General features: G+C 39.3%; 1 protein-coding gene across 2 annotated transcripts in view; it reads left to right on the forward strand.

Annotated features, from left to right (window-relative positions):
- The window catches only part of LOC126198888 (integrator complex subunit 3), an 80,393-nt gene that overhangs the window by 27,251 nt on the left and 31,974 nt on the right, over positions 1 to 21,168 (forward strand). For both annotated transcript variants that reach the window (XM_049935497.1, XM_049935498.1), the window contains exons 8-12: positions 2,025 to 2,297; positions 3,094 to 3,220; positions 4,879 to 5,025; positions 5,192 to 5,356; positions 18,317 to 18,407. In XM_049935497.1, coding sequence (XP_049791454.1) covers positions 2,025 to 2,297; positions 3,094 to 3,220; positions 4,879 to 5,025; positions 5,192 to 5,356; positions 18,317 to 18,407 — 803 coding nt within the window. The remainder of the gene's footprint in view (positions 1 to 2,024; positions 2,298 to 3,093; positions 3,221 to 4,878; positions 5,026 to 5,191; positions 5,357 to 18,316; positions 18,408 to 21,168) is intronic.

Consider the following 21,168-nt stretch of genomic DNA (forward strand, 5'->3'; position numbering starts at 1 on the left):
CTTTGAAAGGGCATAGGCGATTGCCTTCTTAATCCGAACTTGGGCTCCATGTCTAATGGCCCCATTGGTGATGGGGCATTAAACTTCACTCTTCCTTCCAGTTCACTTAAGCCTGTCTTGATGAGATGTGTATTAATTATTAAATAAACACTTTTTTAAATACTCCATAGTTACCAAGTGTGAACTGAAAAAATTTCCAGTTGCCACCATACAAAAAATGTATACATTATTGCAGTTTACCTTTCAGAGGCCTCACCCATTTGATTTTTTCCTCTTTGCTATACTTAAGTTTACCCATTCTCTAATCATGCACAGGTTGGCATGTGGATGTTTGCATTCATTTTTAATACACATCAGGTATTCCTGCATGCTACCTTACACAGTTATTGAAATATCATTGCCTGACAAATAAAGTGAAACACCCAGAAGGAGAGGAAGAAATAAATTTAAACCTAACAATTTGAGGAGGGGTGTGATGTTATTTTAGCAAATACAAAATTGAATCAAATTTACAAAGAACTTGGCAGTATGACCACCTCTGGCCTGGATGCATGTACTGATTCTGTTGGGAAGGGTGTCACAAAGCTGTTGCATCCTATCCTAAGACAAGGTGACCCACAATTGTTGTAACTGACCCTTGATATCCTGGATAATGGCATTGGGACAGGGTTGACAACCAAGCTGACTCTATACATGTTCTATTGGGAACAGATCTGGGGTTCTTATTGACCATGGGAGTACCTCAACATCACGCAGACAGTTCATAGAGACTAATCATGTGTGGACAAGTTCTGTCCTGTTGAAAGTTATGACATGACACTGTCAAATTAGAGGTAACACATGAGGATGCAGTATATCTGTGACGTACTGTTGTGTTTCCGGAGTTACCTCAATTACTACCAGTTGTGACGTGAAGTCAAACCTGTACACCATGAAACCAGGAGTAAACACCACTGTGCTACTCCAAGACATTGGAAGTATGGGACTTCTTCCCAGGTTGTTGCCATACTTGCTGTCAGTGATCATCCAAGGAAGTTCAGAACTGTGATTCATTGTTGAACACAATGTGAAGCCATTCATCAGCAATCTGTACTTTCCAGTCGTGGTGCTAGTGCAAATGCAGCTGTTTTTGTAGTGGTATTAACGGCAACCTATGCGTGGGAAGGTCTGTGACCAGTGATGTTGGATGGCACGGAATGTTGCAGGGAGTCTGTTAATTGATGTCGGGTGGCAGGTGCAGATGTGAAAAGGCTACATTGTACTTGGTGTGGGGTATGACCTCTCTTTTGGTGGTCAGTCATGGTCGACCAGCACCTTGGTGATGAGTATGCCAGCCCTCAAATTCCCATGCAGGTCAACGCTGGGTCACAGCCACATCTGAGTGCCCCATAGATCTTGGTATTTGACAAATCGACCAGGAGGTCGAATGAAGACCCACAATGATGAATTTCTTTACAAACTCGTGTCAGATGTTGATGACGCTGTCGTATTTGAGTAGGCGGCATCTCCGTGTCCTTCCCCGCGATCGCTTTACATCTGATGCTGTTCAGGGCCCTTATATATCGTACCTCGTCTGGTAACAACACTAAACACAAACAACAATAATGCATTCTGGTGACCATTGTACGTGTTACACGGAATTGCAGCTGTGATCATTTACATACCCTGTGCTGTTGTGTATGAAGTTACATTCATATTTGACCATGCCTTCTGAGTTCTTCACATGTTTCATCAGGCGGTGTATATGGATGACAAAAGCTTTTCTTGTAACGTAGAATAACATCGTTCAGACTAATAACCATTTATAGTGTTCAGAACAGCTTTTTATAATAGCTTAAATTTGACATCATCAAAAATAACATTGATATACCTCAAATTTTATGCTGGCTCCTTGTTACATTCATTTTCCACTTAATTCAGAACTTGTTTATGGCACAGTTCACACACTGTTTTTAACATTAGATTTATGCACTCCGTCAATAGAAAACATCACAATTTTTTAAAAAACTGTATGTTAACAACAGGAGTCAAGTTAGAAGATCCTGGAGTCAATGTGAAGGATGAGCCAGCTACCGTGACAGACCAGGATACTAATCACGATGATGCAGTGGATGGTGATGGGCCAACTGCTCCAGGTAGCGTCCAGCACAGCTCTGAACCAACCTTTAGTGATGATGATGAGGATCCACAGGGCTCTAGTTCTGCTCCAGTACTTACACCTGCCACAGTTCTCAGTCGTACACATGCACCACGTCTGCACTCTCTGGACGAAGAAGATGACGATGACATTCCCCTTGGTAAAAATGAAACTTTAAACATATCTGTGAACTTAACACCAGTTATTGCTACTATAAATTTAGAAGAGCTGTTGATGTTTGGTTTTGTTTCTCAGTTAGTTCAAAAGTAAAATGTTTGTCTCATATTCTACGTGCTGGAATTTCTGATTTCTACTTGAAAATCACAACTGAGCTACCAACAAGAAACACTGAAAGTAATAAAATATTGTCGATAGCTTTGATTAAGCATAGGCATATCAACCCTCTATTCAGTGGGTTAGCGTTCAGTCTGCTGTGTGCTGTTCCACTTTACTTTGCTTGTACGATTCCCTTACTTTTATGTTATATAATGACAATATTATGAAAAGGGTAGATTGCCACTTACCAAATAGTGGAGATGAGTCGCAGACACCCACAACAAAAAGACTTCTAAACAAGCAAGCTTTCAGCCAAATGGCCACATTCTCTCTCTCTCTCTCTCTCTCTCTCTGTCTGTGTGTGTGTGTGTGTGTGTGTGTGTGTGTGTGTGTTTTGTCTAATTCAGAAGAAGGCCATTTGCCTGAAAGCTTACTTTTTTAGCAATCTTTTTGTTGTGCCTCTCTGTAACTCAACATCTGCACTATATATGGTGAGTGGCAATCTATTCTTTTCATAATACTGTCATCATTCCATCCTGGATTTTCTATTTTATGTTATATACGTTGATATATTAATTTCAGACACTAAAATACTATTGAAAAATCAGTAGTGTATTAACTTTAATTTTCTTCATTATACAAGGCAGTGGACATTAAATTTCGGAATACTTTTTTCACAGCAAAAGTTCGTCTCAAAGAGAAGCCAACTGCAGATTCTGATGCAGATGCAGATATCATTCAGCAGTTGGATGGAGATTTCCGGTTAGCTGTAGAGTCTCTACATACTGAGACAGACAACGAAGCCAGGTAAACAAATTTTTGAATATAGTAAACGTGCTATACTTTCATTTGTACATGTTGGTGAATGTATGATTTTACTGTGATGTAGTAGTAAACTGTCTAAATATGAGACAAATGTATCCACAAGTCATAATTTTCTGGTAATTTAATACATGCAGCTTGTGAGCAGTCAATAGAGCAGACAAAGCTCCAACTGAGGCAAAATTACCCTTCAGTCACTCATAATACACTGACAGTATACTTCAAAGCATTAAAAATGTCTTCTTCTCTTGCAAATACATAGCAAGAGAGCCCTTCTAGCATTGGAGAGTCCAGTAATGCATAGAAGTTGTCACAGTAGCCAAAGGAACATAAGTAAGCACATTGTAAGACGCTGTACTGTCCCCTGCTATGCTGTTTGATTGAAGGATTGTTGAACTAAAATGTAATTAATGGTTCACCTATTTCCATCCACTCAGATGGTTTTGTGTGTGTGTGTGTGTGTGTGTGTGTGTGTGTGTGTGTGTGTGGACAGTAATTTCTTAGGGTGTTGGAAAATGTGAAAATTAATGGGAGCAAGATTTACCAGAGTGCAAGACAACCCTCCACTTTTGAAAAGGCTTCTTGAGAGATTTTTTTAACATATTGTGACTTATCAGAGTCACAAACTGTTTTATTGACAAAGTATCTGCCTAAAACATCAATGTTATACTTATTCTGAACTTAGGCCATTTATTGTTTGTCTATACAGTGGAACTCTGATGTTACATTCGCAGATTTTACATTTTTCATTATTCTAAACCATAAAGTAATAGCCTTCATGAAAAACCCGTGCTAAAAATTCTCTGATTTTACGTTTCTTCCGAGTAAGGTTTACTTCAGTTCTACAGTCTTACTTGACATCTCACTTGACTTCATCCAACTAATGTAGTTTCATGTAACTGAACAAGATAAAAGTGGCTCAAAAGACAGACTGTTTGCATGATGGCTGGTGGTGGAGTTAAGAAAATATCTTAAGCTGTTGCGGGGAGGGAAGCTCTGACAGAGGAAATACTGACGTAATCCACAATTAGCGTTGCCAGAGCAACTTACAGTGTTTAGCTTCACCACGCAATTGTGATACAACTACTGCTAGATTATGACAGCATTGGAAAAATACGACAGTTGATACGACGTGCTCCAGAATAAGGCAGTACGTGATGAAGGAGACTAGCTGCCATCTTATAACCCAGTCTTGTCTTTTTGCGTGTACTTCTGATATACTGCATTCAGCAACAAGATCGATCATCGACCTTTTAAATTCAACCGCTGAGTCTCAAAGCATACGCTCAAAGAAACAGCTATTTCTGGTTAGAAGCTGTTATTGGCTCCTGAATTGTTACATCACCTAACAGTCCGCACAGCCACCACACCACAATAACACTCCGAACTCAAAAAATTTAGCACTGACCTAACGTTACAGTTGGTAGAAGAAAGGATCAGACGGGCAATTTTTTAACTGTAACACAGGCAATACTGCATGTGATTGGGATGTTGCAGCTTATGTTCTGTTTCTTTTTGGTTTGTAGGTATAGACAGAAGTACTGGGATTTTTATTAGGTTGGTGTACTTTTCCATTTTTTTTTCCAATTTTTGCTATTTCCCTTGTCTTCCTGGACCCAAAAGTGCAAAATATATTTTTGCAGATGCCAGGCAATGGAACGGTTGGTGCAGCTGATAGTCCAGGAAGATGACATTGACTCTGAAACTACGGCTGTTCTGGGGCAGTGTCTTGCTGTTGTATTAAAAGAGCAATTTGAAGGAACAGTTTTCCCAGAGGAAGTCAGTGATGAGTAAGTATTCAGTGTGTAACGAATGCTCATAATAATTGCAATTATTTGTACAGTTGCTGAAAATTACAGCCATGAACAAATAATAAACTTGCACAATAATTTTGTGGTAGCATGTTTGTTTTTCTTTATTTACATTAAATTGACTGTTGTAATTCTGACATTACAGGAGCATAGAGGACAGTATTGGGAAGCCACTATTTGTACTATTACGGAATCTTATTCAGTTGCCTGAAGATGATAGCAGGCGGTTACCATTGCTAGCAGTCCTTGCAGAACTGGCGCCCCAAGCACAACGTGTTGGCTACTTACTCCTGTACTTCCTGAAGGCCTGGTGAGTGCAACCATCTGTTGTTATATTAATTGTGAGACGGTGATGTGACAAGGATTGATTGTGAGTGCAGTGATCTTTGAAACAGTTGTGTTGATCATATATATCCACTTCCAGTAATCAAATTGTGCTGATGATAGTGCTCTGGCTTTTAATGGAAGATTGTAGTTATATTGTACTATACCAAAACTATTGAGTGAAAATGGTACATGCAACAGAAGCTCCTAAACTGAGTATTTTGAGATGGAGGGGGGGGGGGGGGGGAAGGATGGTACAAGATAATGACTGAGCAATGTGTTTGAAGTCAGTGTGTGGAACCTGCTTATGTTTTCTTACTGCTGCATCAACATTGGTAGCAATACTTGAAAAACAGTACACAGTCTTCTGTGATGTATTCAGTAAAGTGTACCATTGTTTACAATTCATGACTGGCTGTCGATGATAGTTCAGTACTCGTTACTGGAACTTCTGATGATTTGTATTTAATGTATTATGCAGCAGCATGAAGTGCTCAAAAAAAAAATCAAGCAAATGCAGAGGGAAAAGTTTCACAACATGCATCATCCTTACTGTAAGAAACATTTTTACAGTGAATAGAAAATTATAGAAATATCTAAAAACAAAGATGATGTGACTTACCAAACGAAAGCGCTGGCATGTTGATAGACACACAAACATACACACAAAATTCAAGCTTTCGCAACCAATGGTTGCTTCATCAAGAAAGAGGGAAGGTGTTATAACCTTTAATCACTAATAAATTGCGTGGATATACAACTCCGTATCTGTAACTCAACTGCCGTGCCGTGACATGCGGCCAGCGCCGTTCATAGCCAGGTGGCGCTCCCGCGCTCAGCCCAGCTGCGGAGTGCCTCTATCGCCGTGTTCGCGTAGTGATGTAGCGGCACTTTTAAATCTCGTGGCACTGTCACAACAGAAGGAGAGGGAAAGAAGAAAGGATGTGGGTTTTAAGGGACGGGGTAAGGAGTCATTCCAATCCCGGGAGCGGAAAGACTTACCTTAGGGGGAAAAAAGGACAGGTATACACTCGCACATTCTCACATATCCACCTGCACATACACAGACACAAGCAGACATTTGTAAAGGCAAAGAGTTTGGGGCAAACTTAATGGGGTCATTGTGGGGATGTTGTGAGGGTGACATGGTATTATTAGAAGGTGGAAAATGTAACATGAGGCTGAAATGCAAATGAAAATAAAAATATATGGGGAGAGATGAAGGTGAACTAGAGAGCAACTGGAGATCTGGTGTGAAAAAAGTCGAAAAAGTGTTGGTTAAAGCTGAGCTATGTTGATCCTGTGGTGAACTTTGGTTGGTAAACAACGATGTGCCCAAAGGTTAGGTGGTTGTGTTGCAAACTCTTTGCCTTTACAAATGTCTGCTTGTGTCTGTGTATGTGCGGATGGATATGTGTGTGTGTGCGCGCGAGTGTATACCTGTCCTTTTTTTCCCCCCAAGGTAAGTCTTTCCACTCCCGGGATTGGAATGACTCCTTACCCTCTCCCTTAAAACCCACATCCTTTCATCTTTCCCTCTCCTTCCCTCTTTCCCGATGAAGCAACCGTTGATTGCGAAAGCTTGAATTTTGTGTGTATGTTTGTGTTTGTTTGTGTGTCTATCAACATGCCAGTGCTTTCGTTTGGTAAGTCACATCATATTTGTTTTTAGATATTTTTTTCCCACATGGAATGTTTCCCTCTATTATATTCAGAAAATTATAAAAAGTTACCTGTCGCCATGCCGTTGCGATGGAGCACATTACCAGGTGCTCATTAGATATGTTTGCCACAGTCATTGAAGTCTGGACATCTTTTTGTCCAGGAGTTGTGGTTTCAATGTGCTAGTTCACTATCTCATTTTGATATTAATATCTGGGAGCATTTGAAGAACAGATACTCTCACTGTTGGTTTGGAGGGTGGGGTCCTGTCCCACATCTAGTGTGATAACTGAATTGCTGTGCAGTAGATGTTTTGCTGTGAGGTTATTTTTAGTCGGATTGGTGTGTAACAAACCAGCAAAAATTGAAGAAGAACAAGTTATTAAGAGTCCTAGCTGTCTGTATCGTTTTACAGCAGGGAAATCTGAGAGACTATAGGAAATATTTAGGGGTTTTTGTCAGGTACGTATTGAGACTGGCATTTGCCTCTTCGAGCAATTGCTATGAGCTTAAGTTTGTTGGACGGTGTGTTATTCATTCTTATAAAAACTTCATATTTGTTTGCATGACAGGAAAATTCAACCGTGAAAACTGATTTATTGAGACAGAATTTCTGGCAATTGTGTACTATCAGGAGACAAAATGTTTAATTCTGCAAATAGATACATATAAAAAGTGACATGCTACCTGACTTTCAGAACTAATAGTTCATTCCCAGCAAAGGAGTGAGTGATAGAATGAGGAAGTTCAAAAAGGAAGGGCAGGTTGCTCAGACCTAATCTTATTGATATTTCCCTCCACCTCACTGAAACCCACATCCAGACCTCAGTTCATATAAAACCAACCAATAAGCAACAATCCCTACACTTTGACAGCTGCCATCCTTACACATCCAACAATCTCTTCCAAACAGCTCAGACATGCACAGCAAATATACCTGCTGTGACACTGAATCCCTCAACAAGATAAAACACATTGAGAGAGAAAAGTTTCACCACAAGAATCAATAACATCCCTCAGGCTTTCCTCTCCTATAACTACCAAATTTCCCTGGCAGTAGCTTCCTCTCACTCTCCAACTAATAGTTTCCACATCCAAAAATCTCAGAAACACCCTCTTGTCACCCAGTACACTAGGCCTATTCATTTGAAACTTTACTCTGCAAAGGTTACTTCCTCATCTCAAGTCCAAATATGAGATCCTCTTTCCCTGATATCCTCTCCACGTCAACCACTGTATCCTTCCATTGTCCTAACCTTTGTAACATCCTAATCAACCCTACCCTAAGGCTCCTGTCCATGCAATTGACACTGCTGTAAAATCTGCACCATGCACCACCCATTGCCATCTGCTCCTGCCTACTAGTGGGTAAATCCCACACAGTGCATGTTTTTATGAACTAACTTAAGCCCATTGCTCAGTTGTCTAGGCATGACCACCACTAAACAAACTGATCGCATGAACAGGCGTAGAAGTAGTGTCAGCACCCAGTTGCTTGTTGAACGTACTCTGCAGCATGACTCAAGCCCTGAACATTTTCTACACAATGCATGCTATCTGCACCCTCCCACCTGATTCTGGTTTCCGTGATCTCCAAAGATGGGTACTTTCCCTCAAACACATCCTTGCAGCCCAACACCCTCCTGGACTTATCTCTGGTTACATATCCCCCCCCCCCTTTACACTTTTTTATTATATATTTTTTTATTTATTATGAAATTTTCCCCAGTTCTTAATTCCACCATTCATTTCTCTTCTCCCAAATCTGTCTTTACTTCTCACTCTGTCCTTATTGTTTCTAGACAGAAGCTGGCACATTGCTTAGCAGTGTAGCATCTCTGACCTCCTTTCTCTGACACTTCCTCCTTGATGTTTGTCTGCCTTCTTCTTCATTTCAGGTGGGTACCTCCCGTACTCGGGTCTGAGTCACCTGCCCTTTTTAACCTTCCCCACTCTCTCCCTCTTCTCTTCGAAGAAGAAAATGTTAGTTGTTGAAAGCTAAGCAGAGTGTCACTTTTACTTTTCTGTGTGTCTGTCAGCAATACTCCACATTTTGCCTCGTAAAGATAAGTACTGGCCAGCAGTTCTGTCTTATTTATTTCCAAGTGTTGACATGTTATTCCAAAGTACTCATCTTTGTATCCTCTATTATGTATATAAAGTTGATCATTAAGGTTTGGGACACCCTGTAATTAACTAAAAGTTCTTCTTTATAATAATGTAAATTTGCTGTTTTAGCTAAATGTATACTTGCTAATCAAGAAGTAATTTACTTTTAGTTGCACAGCTGCTATGAACTTGTTGAATTTTAAAAAATATATTTTTTTCAAAACTAAAAATATTTTGTTACATCATAATTAATGAGTTTTGTCTTTTATTAAGACCTTATGGGCTCATAGGATCTATGGTTTTAACAGTCAACAACTATAACAGTTTTGATTAATGCCTTTTCATTTTCAGTTATTGTTCTGTGTTCTCCTGAATTGAAGAATTTAAAAGTAAGAGGACATCAAAGGAGGAAAGATTTGTAGTACAAACCTGTTCATTTTTAATTCGAATAAATTTGCATTCTTTCTGTGCAGAGTAGATTTCTTTCCAGTAGGTGATGAGGATAGTTGTGATCTTATAATTGCAGTGTGAAAGATACGTCATTATCTCGTCCATTCTACATCTACATATCGTCGCTAGGCAATGAAAACCTCGTAACTCAAATTGGTCAAATTTTACAGGAGAAACAAAAAACTAATTATAGAAATCACATGAGGACCTGATTAGTTAAATGTAGTGGTTTCTGCTACACCATATGGATCCGGTCATTGGTACATAAGACTTTATTATGCACTTCAAATTGTCTGCTGGTTTTTGGAGTTACGAGGTTTTCACAGTTATTTTTTTGGTAGTGATGGAGATAAGAGGCATGTAATGAGTGCACGGTTAAGAATTGAAATGACCTTGTTTTAAAAAAACTTACTTAAATTTTACATTATTTGTGTATTATGAAACGTCTGTAACGATACATTGTTACAGATATAAAGTGAAATGAATAATTTCACTTTGATCAAAATATTGGAATCTGGATGTTAATAAATTGCAGTGTTTAAAAAACATAGAAACAATGTTGTTAGCTTTAATTAACCTTTTCTTACTGTAAACATATGTGCAGTTTATTAACATTTATTATTGTTACTATTGCTGCTACACTGACAGTCATAGGTGGCTGTAAACAAGTATAATTTTGGCTGCATTTTTTAATGCACGGACATGTTCTCTCATTACAAATGTGAGGCAGTGTGTCATAAAATGAATGCACGTCCTTAGGAAGGACCAGCTTTAGTTGTTGCAAATGCGTAAACTTTTCTGCGCTGATCTTTAGTGGTGAACTGTAGAGAGGGGGCACTGTAAGTGAGCTGGGTATGTTTGACATCCTTCTTGGAAGTGGTTCCCATGTATCGCTGAATTTCAGTTTATATTCCATTTTTCTGGAGGGATCATACTTGAGACACCGGGTATCAGTCACTGTTGGATCCCCAATTTTGGATCCTGGCCGAATAGATGAATACAACGAGAGTTTATCATAGGACTTGAAAAACGTGTGGTCCAAATAATTGACAACATAAGGTCTAGGACTTTGTCTTGCGGTAGCACAAACTTCTACATAGCCAGCAGGAGTATAAATGTGGCTGTTTTTTAACTTCCTTTCTATGGTGGAGTGCATAGAATCACACTCCATTTGAGTGTGACCTTTCTCCAGAAATTTTTGCACTATTGTAATGCCTTTCTGATTGGCGAGATAAGCCAGTGCATTACTCATGACTGAGTTTCGATTCTGGTACGTGCATCCGTCGCTATAGAAAATAGCTTCTGAATCATTTTGGACGTACGTTTCTATAAAATGCACGAGTATACTGGCAAATTCCGAAGCTGTTAGTCCACCTTCACTCTCGTGCCAAAGGTAACAATAACCATCGTTACTTTTTAAATCATAGATGGTAAAGTTGTGGACCTTCAGTTTGCTTTTATAGTACAGTGCAGATGCTTTTAGTCTGGGAGAAAGGAGAGGTGCTTGAAGGTCCATTGTAAACACTCTAGCTGATCCTAATTTATCACTGTTTTTCGCTTCCCTTGCCTCAGTTTTTCGGGCCATATGCAAAGAGTATTCATTGTCTGAGGGATTGCCTGTCTGGTGAGAACAACAAAGATCGCACTGGTCCTTTTTAGGTGAAAATAAGTTAAGATTATTTTCATCGAATACCTCGCAGAACTGTTTGTAAGCAGCTGGGATTTGTCCTCTTTTCTTGCAAAATTGTATATATTCCCTATGTAGTTCTGATTTACTCTGCCAGTTAGGTTCCAAGTAGAGTTTTGTGGAAGAACGACGGCAGTAATGCGATTCCAGTTTCGGCAACTCTGCAAAAAATTCTGATGCTGATTGTCGTCCACCTGAAACTTTCGTTGGTCTCTCCTGCATTTGAGGCCCTTCTGCAAGCGTTCTTCCTGATGCACTAGATGCCCATGTTCTGACACTCCATTCGCCTAAGCACAAAGTATTCAGAAACATAGTCTTGCAGACAGTTTTTCTCTGTCCTTCTACTACAAAATTGTAATATAGTGTGTTAGAACGGTGAGATTTATTAGATTCTGAATTATTTCTGCGTCTTTTAACTGAAACGTAGTAGACATGGCTTCTAACAAAAATTTTTCTTTCACCCCAAGACATATCCTGCCAGAAATGATTAAATATTCGCTGTGTCTGCTCCTCTGTAATATCCTTGCAATTCCTGTTCTGATTTAAGGAAGAATGTTTACAAGTACATCGTGGTTTTATTTCCCTCCTGCTCCTGCTCGTTTTTGGTCTCTTTTTGCCAAACTCATCTTTTTGCATTCCTAAATAATCCTGTCCCCTCATACGTTTTTCTTTCTGCAAACTTTGAAGTGATTGATTGCTTTTCCTTTTACGGCGCTGCTTAGTACTCTTCACTCCCACATCAACTTCATCATCGTCGTCTTCCTTGCTCTTGTTACTGCTATGGTCATTTTCGTTTTTATCTGGATCGTACGCATCACTACTGCCACTGGAGATATCATCCTCGCTGCTGTGTTCGAAAAGACTTTCAAACTCAGAAGTGGAATTCGCCTCTGTATTGGCTTCTTTTTCCGCATTATCTGTAGTGTAAACCATAACGTCATCAATAACATTTAAATAATTTAATCACCCCAACTTCCAAACAAGGATCTTACTTCCAGTTACAACAATATAAACTACGGTTTACCTCCATTTTGTAGGTCTACCCTTTCTTTTGGTGTAGGACAAGGAGGAACCTGACTAGAATCTTCTTCCGGTGATTTTATACGATATGATCCGTCGGCTTGTTTCACAAGGTGAAGAGTGAATTTACTCTTTTTACCCATAGCTGAAAACAAAGTAGTTACTGTAGAATGTATAGGATTCTGTTCAGTTCTAAAATTAGAACCTCCTATGTACCGAGCGCATCCTGCTTTACGCGTGATGAAAAACTCATAAGTCAACATTGTATTTAATGAGGTCATTATTAATTCTGTATATTAAAATACAATACATAAATACCTAGAAATACTAACACGTACCTGTAGCAATAAAGCAGTGTTGGGTCTGTCAGTCAAAAACGTTACTATCACGTCAAAAAACGTTTAAATCTCGGAGTATGTGTTCGCCCTGCACACTAACAATGGCGATTATCGGAGGTACGAGGTTTACAGCACAAACTACATATCGCTGGAGATGTGAGGTTTTCATTATTGCCGCTAGATGGCAACACCGTTCAACTCGAAGATGGAAGGTTTCAACAGCCTATGTGGCATAATTTTCTACATTTGGTAATGCAGTTACGTGGATTTCATTGTCAGATGGAGTTACGAGGTTTTCATTGCCTAGCGACAATATATACCCTGTTAGCCACTATAGCAGTCTGCTACAGAGGGCACAATTCGCTCCAAAGTCATATTTCCCCCCCCCTCTGTTCCACTCATGGATCGCGTGTGGGAAAAACGACTGTCTGAACACCTCAGCATGAGCTCTAATTTACCTTATCTTTGAATGGTGATCATTGCGCGATTTGAAATTTCATTGTAATAATATATGCTCTACATCCTCGGCGAAGATCAGATTTTGGAATTTAGTGAGCAGCCCCTTCCATTTAGCACGTCGTCTATCTGCAAGTGTGTCCCACTTCAAACTTTCTATGAGAATTGTAATGCTCTCACAATGGCTAAATGTTCCAGTCACGAATCTTACCGCTCTTCATTGGACCTTCTCAATCTCTTGAATCAGACCCAACTAGTAAGGGTCCCATACAGATGAACAGTACTCTTAAGACTGGACAAACCAAAATATTGCAAGCAATTTCCTTTGTTGAAGAACTGCATCGCTTAAGGATTCTACAAATAAACCACACTCTAGAGTTCGCCTTAACCCATACTTGTGTAATGTGATTGTTCCATTTGATATCATTTCGAATAGTCACACCCAGATACTTGACTGATGTTACTGCTTCCAAAGACTGGGCATTTATTTTGTACTCGTTCATTAATGGAGATTTTTGCTTTGTTATACGCAGTAGGCTACACTTGCTAATGTTGAGAGATAACTGCCAGTCATTACACCACACATTTATTTTCTGCAAATCCTCATTGATTTGTTCACAACTTTCGTGTGATACTACAAGGTGTACAACTTTGCTTCCACCATTTTTTCCCCAACATTTAACGCTTTAATGAAACAAATTGGTTACACGCGTATCATTCAAAGTATTTTCATTCACTGGCCACTACTTTCTCCCATCTTTCAGCCAGTGTACGAATCCCACATCAAAAAAGTTGTTTATCTTTTGAAGCGATCCACGAATCAATCCAATGTGTGACTTCTTCATGAGATCAGAAGTGTTAGTCAGGCAGGCCATGCACCATTGATCTAAACAGGTGATAGCCAGTGGGAGCAATGTCTGGAGAGTACAGCAGATGAGATAGGACTTACCAATTTAACGTTTCCAAGTACATTTTAACGTCTTTTGCAACCTGGGGTCAAACCTCATAGTACACGACACCAAGCTGGTCCCACCAAATGCAAAGCATGATCTTGGAGCCGTGAATATTCGGTTTGGCCGTCGATGTGGAAGCATGGCCGGGATATCCCCACGATTTTTTGCGTTTAGGGTTATCGCAATAAACCCATTTTTCATCCCCAGTCACCATGCAGAAATCCCTTCCGTTTTTGTCTCCGAAGCAACTGTTCACAAACGCACAACGCCATTCAATGTCTCTGGGTTTCAGCTCATGCAGGACCCAAGTTCCTTCTTTTTCAATCATGCCCATAGCCTTGAGACATTTTAAATGCTCATAGCCTTCAGACATTTTAAATGGTTTGCTGTGCCAATTCCACTAATTGTGCCAATTCTTCTTGAGTTTGACACGAGTCTTCACTCAGCAACGTCTCCAACTCTGCATCTTCAAAAACATTCTCTCTTCCACCACTGTGCCAGTCTACAATGTTAAAATCACCGTTCTTGAATCGTTGAAACCAGTCACAACATGTTCTTTCACTAATAGTGTCCTTACCATACGTACTAGAGAGCATTTGATGAGACTAAGCTGCTGTTTTCTTCATATTGAAACAAAACAGGAACACCTTCTGCAAATGAGGAGGATTAGGCTCGTAAACTGACATTTTCAATCAAGAACAACTTTATGATGCGAACACAATGTTTGAATGAGGTTATGTTGACCGAAGTCCAAGCAAACTGCGTGATGCCTGCGATCTGTTTCTTTCGACCTCTACTTACCGTTGTCGCTATCGGCAAACAGCGGAAGCGAAGTTGTACACCTTATACTTTCCTGTAGACTACAGCATCATTGGCAAACAGTCTAATGCCGCTGTCAATACCTACAACCAGATTTTTCTATGTAAATCGTAAAAAGCAGCTGAACTATTACGCTACCCTGGGGCACACCTGATATTACGCTCGTTTCTGCTGAAGTCTCCCAATTCAGGATGACATACTGCTCTCTGTCTGTTAAAAACTTTGTATCCAACTGCATATGTCATCGGATAGACCATAAGCGTGCACTTTTGGAGCAAGCGACAGTGCGGAACTGAGTCGAACGCCTTTCGAATGTCAAGGAATATGGCATCAACCTGGGAGCCGGTATCTTGAGCCTGTTGTATATCATGCACAAAGAGAGCCAGCTGTGTCTCGCATCACCACTGTTTCCTAAAACCGTGCTGGTTTCTGCAGATGACCTTCTCAGAGTCTAGGAAGGTCATTATGTCTGAACACAAAATGTGTTCCATGATCCTGCAACAAATCAATGTCTGTGAAATTGGCTAGTAATTGTGTGCATCTGATTTTCTACCCTTTTTATAGACTGCTATGACCTGGGCCTTCTTCCAGTCCCGTAGAACTTTCCGCTCTCTGATAGATGATGGATAAGAATGGTGCTATATTGTTAGCAAAGTCAACGTATAATCTTACGGGGATACCGTCTGGGCCAGACGCCTTCCTGGTGTCTGAGGATCGTAACTGTTTTACAATCCCAGGTACACGAAACACTATGTCAGCCATCCTTGCGTTTGTTCAGCTGAGAATTGTGGGGATAATGCACCTTGAACCTCATTTCCCTAAAGTTTCTACTGTTGCCCATTGACCCTCCTGAATTTATTACTATTAGAGTCAGCTTTTAAGTTCCACACAAGTGTCCAACACCAGATAGGCATCCCCTGAATTGTAAGTACACGAGGAATTTCTATTTTATTGCACGTATCTACCACATCTTTTTTCTTCCACTCCTATGTCTAACATGAAATCCTTATAGTGAAAAACTTTTTTATGAAGTAGGCAAAAGCAGGACTTCAGTCTCACTATCCTACCTTCAAGAATAGTATTTTGTGTGATCTATTCTTAAATGTGCTTGTTAAAAGTTTTGGATACCCATATCGCTTCCAGTCAAAATCACGAAGAACCAAGTTACATGCATTAATATTTTATCTATTTGCATTCTTCTAGCTTCACAGTCTGCAAATGATAGAACTGATTAATAAGTATATGGATCAGTTATTGATCTCCTTACTTTTTATTTTGTATGCTAAATTGATTACAGCTAAGCAGATGAAAAGATTCTCTAATTTTACATTCCCATTGTAGTAACTTTTACAGCCAAGGAATGAGAAGTCCTGAACCATTTCGATTAATTCATTGTGAATCTGAATTGTTATGGCTACGCTCTGTTCACTTTTGCCTTTGTAACTGTGATGAGACACTTCATCTCTTTTAGTTTCTCTAATGAAATTTGCCTAAACGTATTAAATGTCCTTAATGTTTCTCATAATCATTATTCATATCTGGATGAGACTAGTCAAACCAGCCTTTCTGTACATGTCATGTATATAAATGATGAAAATCACCTATAATATTTGTAGAGATTTGTTTAATTTTCTTAGGATTTCTGAGTTATTCAGTGAATATTGGTATTATGGATTTTCATTTCCAATGCTTTAAAAATTTAAAATGCTATCATAATCTATTCATTAAGAGGTATGAGCTTGTGTTTAAAGTTAAACACAATAAGATAAATATTGCTGTTAGAAAATATGTGTGTGTGTGTGTGTGTGTGTGTGTGTGTGTGTGTGTGTGTGTGTGTGTGTGTGTGTGTGTGTGTGTTTTAAGCAGAGTAACTGATGGTGCAGAAATAACTGGACTTTATGCATCCAGTATTTGAGAATGAGCACACTTTGTGACTTCCAACAGACTTTACACGTAATTGCTCTCCGAAACACTTTTTTGAGTTTCTCACTGTGACTGAAAAGTTTTGCAGTATAAAGCCAAAGAAATAAAAAAAATAGCTATGGTACATTGTTGAAACCACTTCAATCATTTGTTAATAACGCTGTTTATTAACCACAGATGCACATTTAGTATCACTGAAGTGTAATTTCAGTTTAATTATATAAGCAGTCTGCACAAGCCAACATTTCCACTGAAAATACCAAATATTTCCATCCTGTTAAACATGCTCTACCAAGTGGGTTCTGGTCAGAATTTATATAATGGCGTGAGATAGATCGTGATTAAATAGCTCTGAATAGTCAGCTTTCAGATGTTCTTTTTGGACTGAGTGCAGAAAGCACAAAACATGATCTGATTTATAGTTGAGTTAATTGTTTACATATTAGTGCAATTTCTGTTTCATTTGTCCACAAAAGAATAATTATTGAAGTAGAAAGCATTAAGTTGCAGGTCTGGCCTTTTTTTCTTGACTACATACATCTGCTTGGTTTGCATAATGTTATTTTGTGATCTCTTTTTAGTAGCAAAATTGTATTGTTTGGAATTTTCACATTTCATTGGTGAAGAAAATTAATTCAGCATTAATTACAGTCTTCAGCAAAATAAATGTAGTTTAAAAAAGTGTGACTGTGTAGTGCAACAGAATATAAAATAGATGATTACATTTATATATATATGCCCCATAAAATGCCAAAACATTGTCTTTAATACTTCTCTTTAGTATCTAAAGCCGCTAGTTTCTGTTGATTGTTATGAAGTTCGGTGAAACCTCTATATAACGTTTTTCAAGGGACCACAAATTCTGAACACTGTATAGAGGAAAATACTATAAAGAGGAAAGCTTCCAAATAATAATTATAGGGCATTACTGAAGATCGGGATACCACTAATCAGCTTTGACAAATGGTGCCATAGATGACATTTTAAACTTTCACAATACTGTAGTATGATATTCATTTGCAAATGATCAATGTATCAAATGATTAGTTTTTTGTAATTAAAACATGGGGCCCGGTAGGTTGATGGGTGAAAGTAAATAGCGCCAAAAAGATCACAAGCAGAATGTGTGTCACATGTAACGTGACCAGGTTCTGCCGCTGACATATGAAACATGCTGAGTGCAGGCTTTCCGAGCCAGTGCAAACTGTGGATCCACAGAACGGAAAACGATGTGTCTACATCCAGTCACTTAAATGTTATAAAGAGGTAAATAATTGACCAGGGGTCCAAAAATATGAGCATTACATGGAGGAAATTGTAATATAGAGGAAACACAGTAAAGAGGAAAATTTAGCATTGTTTATATGGGCTTTTAGTCGGGACAGAAAAAAACAGATGTAACATAGAGGAAAACATTATATGGAGGAACGTTATAAAGAGGTTTCACTGTATTTAATTGTTTTACTGTAATGTTTTTATGAAATGAAGCAGTGTAATGTATAACATATTTTCTTCTTATATGTTACTAGCAAACTGAATGACGGAAAGGCATCAGTCTACAAGGATTTCTGCCAGACAATGGACAAAAAGCTTGAAGATTGCCTCCTGGAAGATCTTAGGGTAATACAACAGTTTAATAAAACAACCAATTTTTACACTTTTTAGATTTTAGTGTTTGTAAATAATGAATTGTTGATTTAGTTAGATATGTACATGCGTCTCCAAAGTTAAATGAACAGTGTTTTAATAACAGAGACAGTTTCAGTGAATTCAAGATATGTTTCTCATTATTGTCATGAACTTCTGTGGTTGACTGATGGAAGTGAATGCACTGGCAGAGAGCAGCACAGAGTGAGAGGTTGGGGACTTGAAATGGGAGAAGTTGATAGGACCGAGGGGCGGAAACTGTTCGATGAAGGGCATGGGGACAGTAGGTTGCTGTAGGTTGAGGTCGGTATGATTTGGGGAGTAGAGAATATGTTGTAAGGCTAACTCCCATCTGCGCAGTTCAGAAAAGCTGGTGATGGAAGTGAGGATCCAGATGGCCCGGGTCATGAAGCAGCCATTTAAATTAAGCATGTTATGTTCAGCTGCCTGTTGTGCCCCAGGGTTGTCCACTTTGCTCTTCGCCAGAAATTGGTAGTGGCCATTGTCCTGGTGGACAGCAGTTTGGTAGTCATATCAATATAATAAATCTGTGCAATGACTGTAGCAGGCTGTGCAGATGAGAGTCATCCTTACAACACATTCTCTGGTCACAAAATTACCCTGGCCTCAGCCTATAGTAACCTGCTGTTCCTGCACACTACTCCCAACAGTTTCCATCTCCCCTGTCCTATCGCCTCCTCCCAATTCGCGCCCCTCACGCTCACTGCATACTGCTCTCTGCCATTCCACCAACCGGTCTTTTCCCTTCTCTGCTCCTCTCTTTTTCTGCCCCCCCCCCCCCACCTCATCCCTCCCTCTCCTACAGACATCAGACTCTGCACCTGACAGCCTTGTCCTGTCACCCAGTTTCTGCATGCTCCACCAGCCAGTGATGATGCTGACGACTCTCCCCCACTTGTACCCTGATATTCCTCCCTCTTCCCCACCTCATTGTGCCTGTCTGAAACTCAGCGTGCTATCTTACGTGAGTAGCAATCTATCCTTTTTATAATATTGTCGAAGTTACAAAGTGTTTTTTTTTACGTAAAGTACCTGCCTAAAATTTAACAATGTATCTATTCCAAACTTATGCCATTTGTCGATGTAACTGATAAGAGGTGAGAAAAGAGGCAGTGAATTTTCAATGGTGAAAATCAAACCCTTCCTTTCTTCGCTGTTGTCACAAATATTCAGCTGTTACATCTGAATATGTTTCAATTTCCGACATTATGCTTAAGATTGTGAGAAAACAGCTGTATTCACTGAATACATAGGGTATTTTGTATGTATACTGATATGAGAGTGTGACAATATTCCTTCGTCTGTTGCTTCCAAACATGTCATCTGCCAGCTGCTCTCTCATTGGCTATGTAAACCATCAGGTGATACAACCCCCTTTGTTCCTTTCATACCTTGACAACATTACTGCACAAAATACATAAGTATGCAGTTGGCCCTTATCTAGACTTTTACCATCTGTGTGGTGTCACCCACAGAACAACGTCTCACGCGAAAATTGGTACCTCACAATGGCACCACAAGGAAAGATAGTCATTGCCGATGCATCAATCAATCGGAGACGTCAGCGTAGACACACCCCTATGCGCTTCCTTACGCTGCCACAGCTGGAAAGTATTTATGTCCAAGTGCAGTGCTGCTCACCCAGTGTCTATGTAATCAGCACATACTAGTAATCATCACTAATGATGACAGTATCTTCATAGCACAGATCCAGCTGTTTGCAGATAGAACAGTTATTCTGAATTCCATATCATGTTACAGACAGCTGTACTCTGTTGTGATTCTCTGATTCTGCAGTGAATGTCGTGGTAATGTTATAAGTGTCGCGATGGCATCAAATACGTGTCATCTGTATGGCCACTAATTGTTTCCAAATTTAAGTATTTACAATGTTAGTGTGTTGTAATGTCTGTTTGACCTCCTTCTGAAGTACTCTAGTTGCTGCAATACACCACAGCCTCCTGTAGAAATAAATGCTTACTATAGCTGATTATTCATCCAATTTTAAGGTTAGTTCAATTCAGACTACAAATGGGGTCAGGAAAACTACAGTTTTAACTTGGTAGATATTCATAAAAAGCTGAGGCACATGGTACAAATTCCCTTGGTTGGGAGTTTGATGACATTTGGTGCCGCTTCACCACTCCCCTCCCCACATTCTTCCAAGTTCTCAGGCAAGCTGGTATCACTGTTCCCCCTTCATCCCCTACAATTTTTTAAAATAAATAGTGGTGTTTTTTAGCTTCATTTGGCTGCTTGAGTAATTTTCTTCACAGTTCAAGAAGTCTTGTTTTGTGCTCAAATCTTTTGATCACTTTGCGATCTAGTGACTTCTGTTAGTATTATCTCTATCAAGACGTGTCTTATTGTTTTAACATACTGTGGATTTTATTAACAAAAATAACTGTATTAAACACAAATTGCAGTGTCTCAGATGCAGGTCATATGTAACAAAAATACCTACATGTACACGGCTACTGTACAGTTTACACTTAAGTGCCTGGCAAAGGGTTCATCCAACCACTGTCACATTATTTCTTTACCATTCCACTCTCGAACAGCGTGTAGGAGAAACAAACTCTTAAATCTTTTGTGCAAGCTCTGATTTCTCATATTTTATTACAGTGATAATTTCTCCCTGTGTAGGTGGGTGTAACAAACTATTTTCACATTCGGAGGAGAATGTTACAGACTTAAATTTCCTGAAAAATTC

This window comes from Schistocerca nitens, chromosome 8 (genome assembly GCF_023898315.1).
Source record: "Schistocerca nitens isolate TAMUIC-IGC-003100 chromosome 8, iqSchNite1.1, whole genome shotgun sequence".
Taxonomy (NCBI): Eukaryota; Metazoa; Arthropoda; class Insecta; order Orthoptera; family Acrididae; genus Schistocerca; species Schistocerca nitens.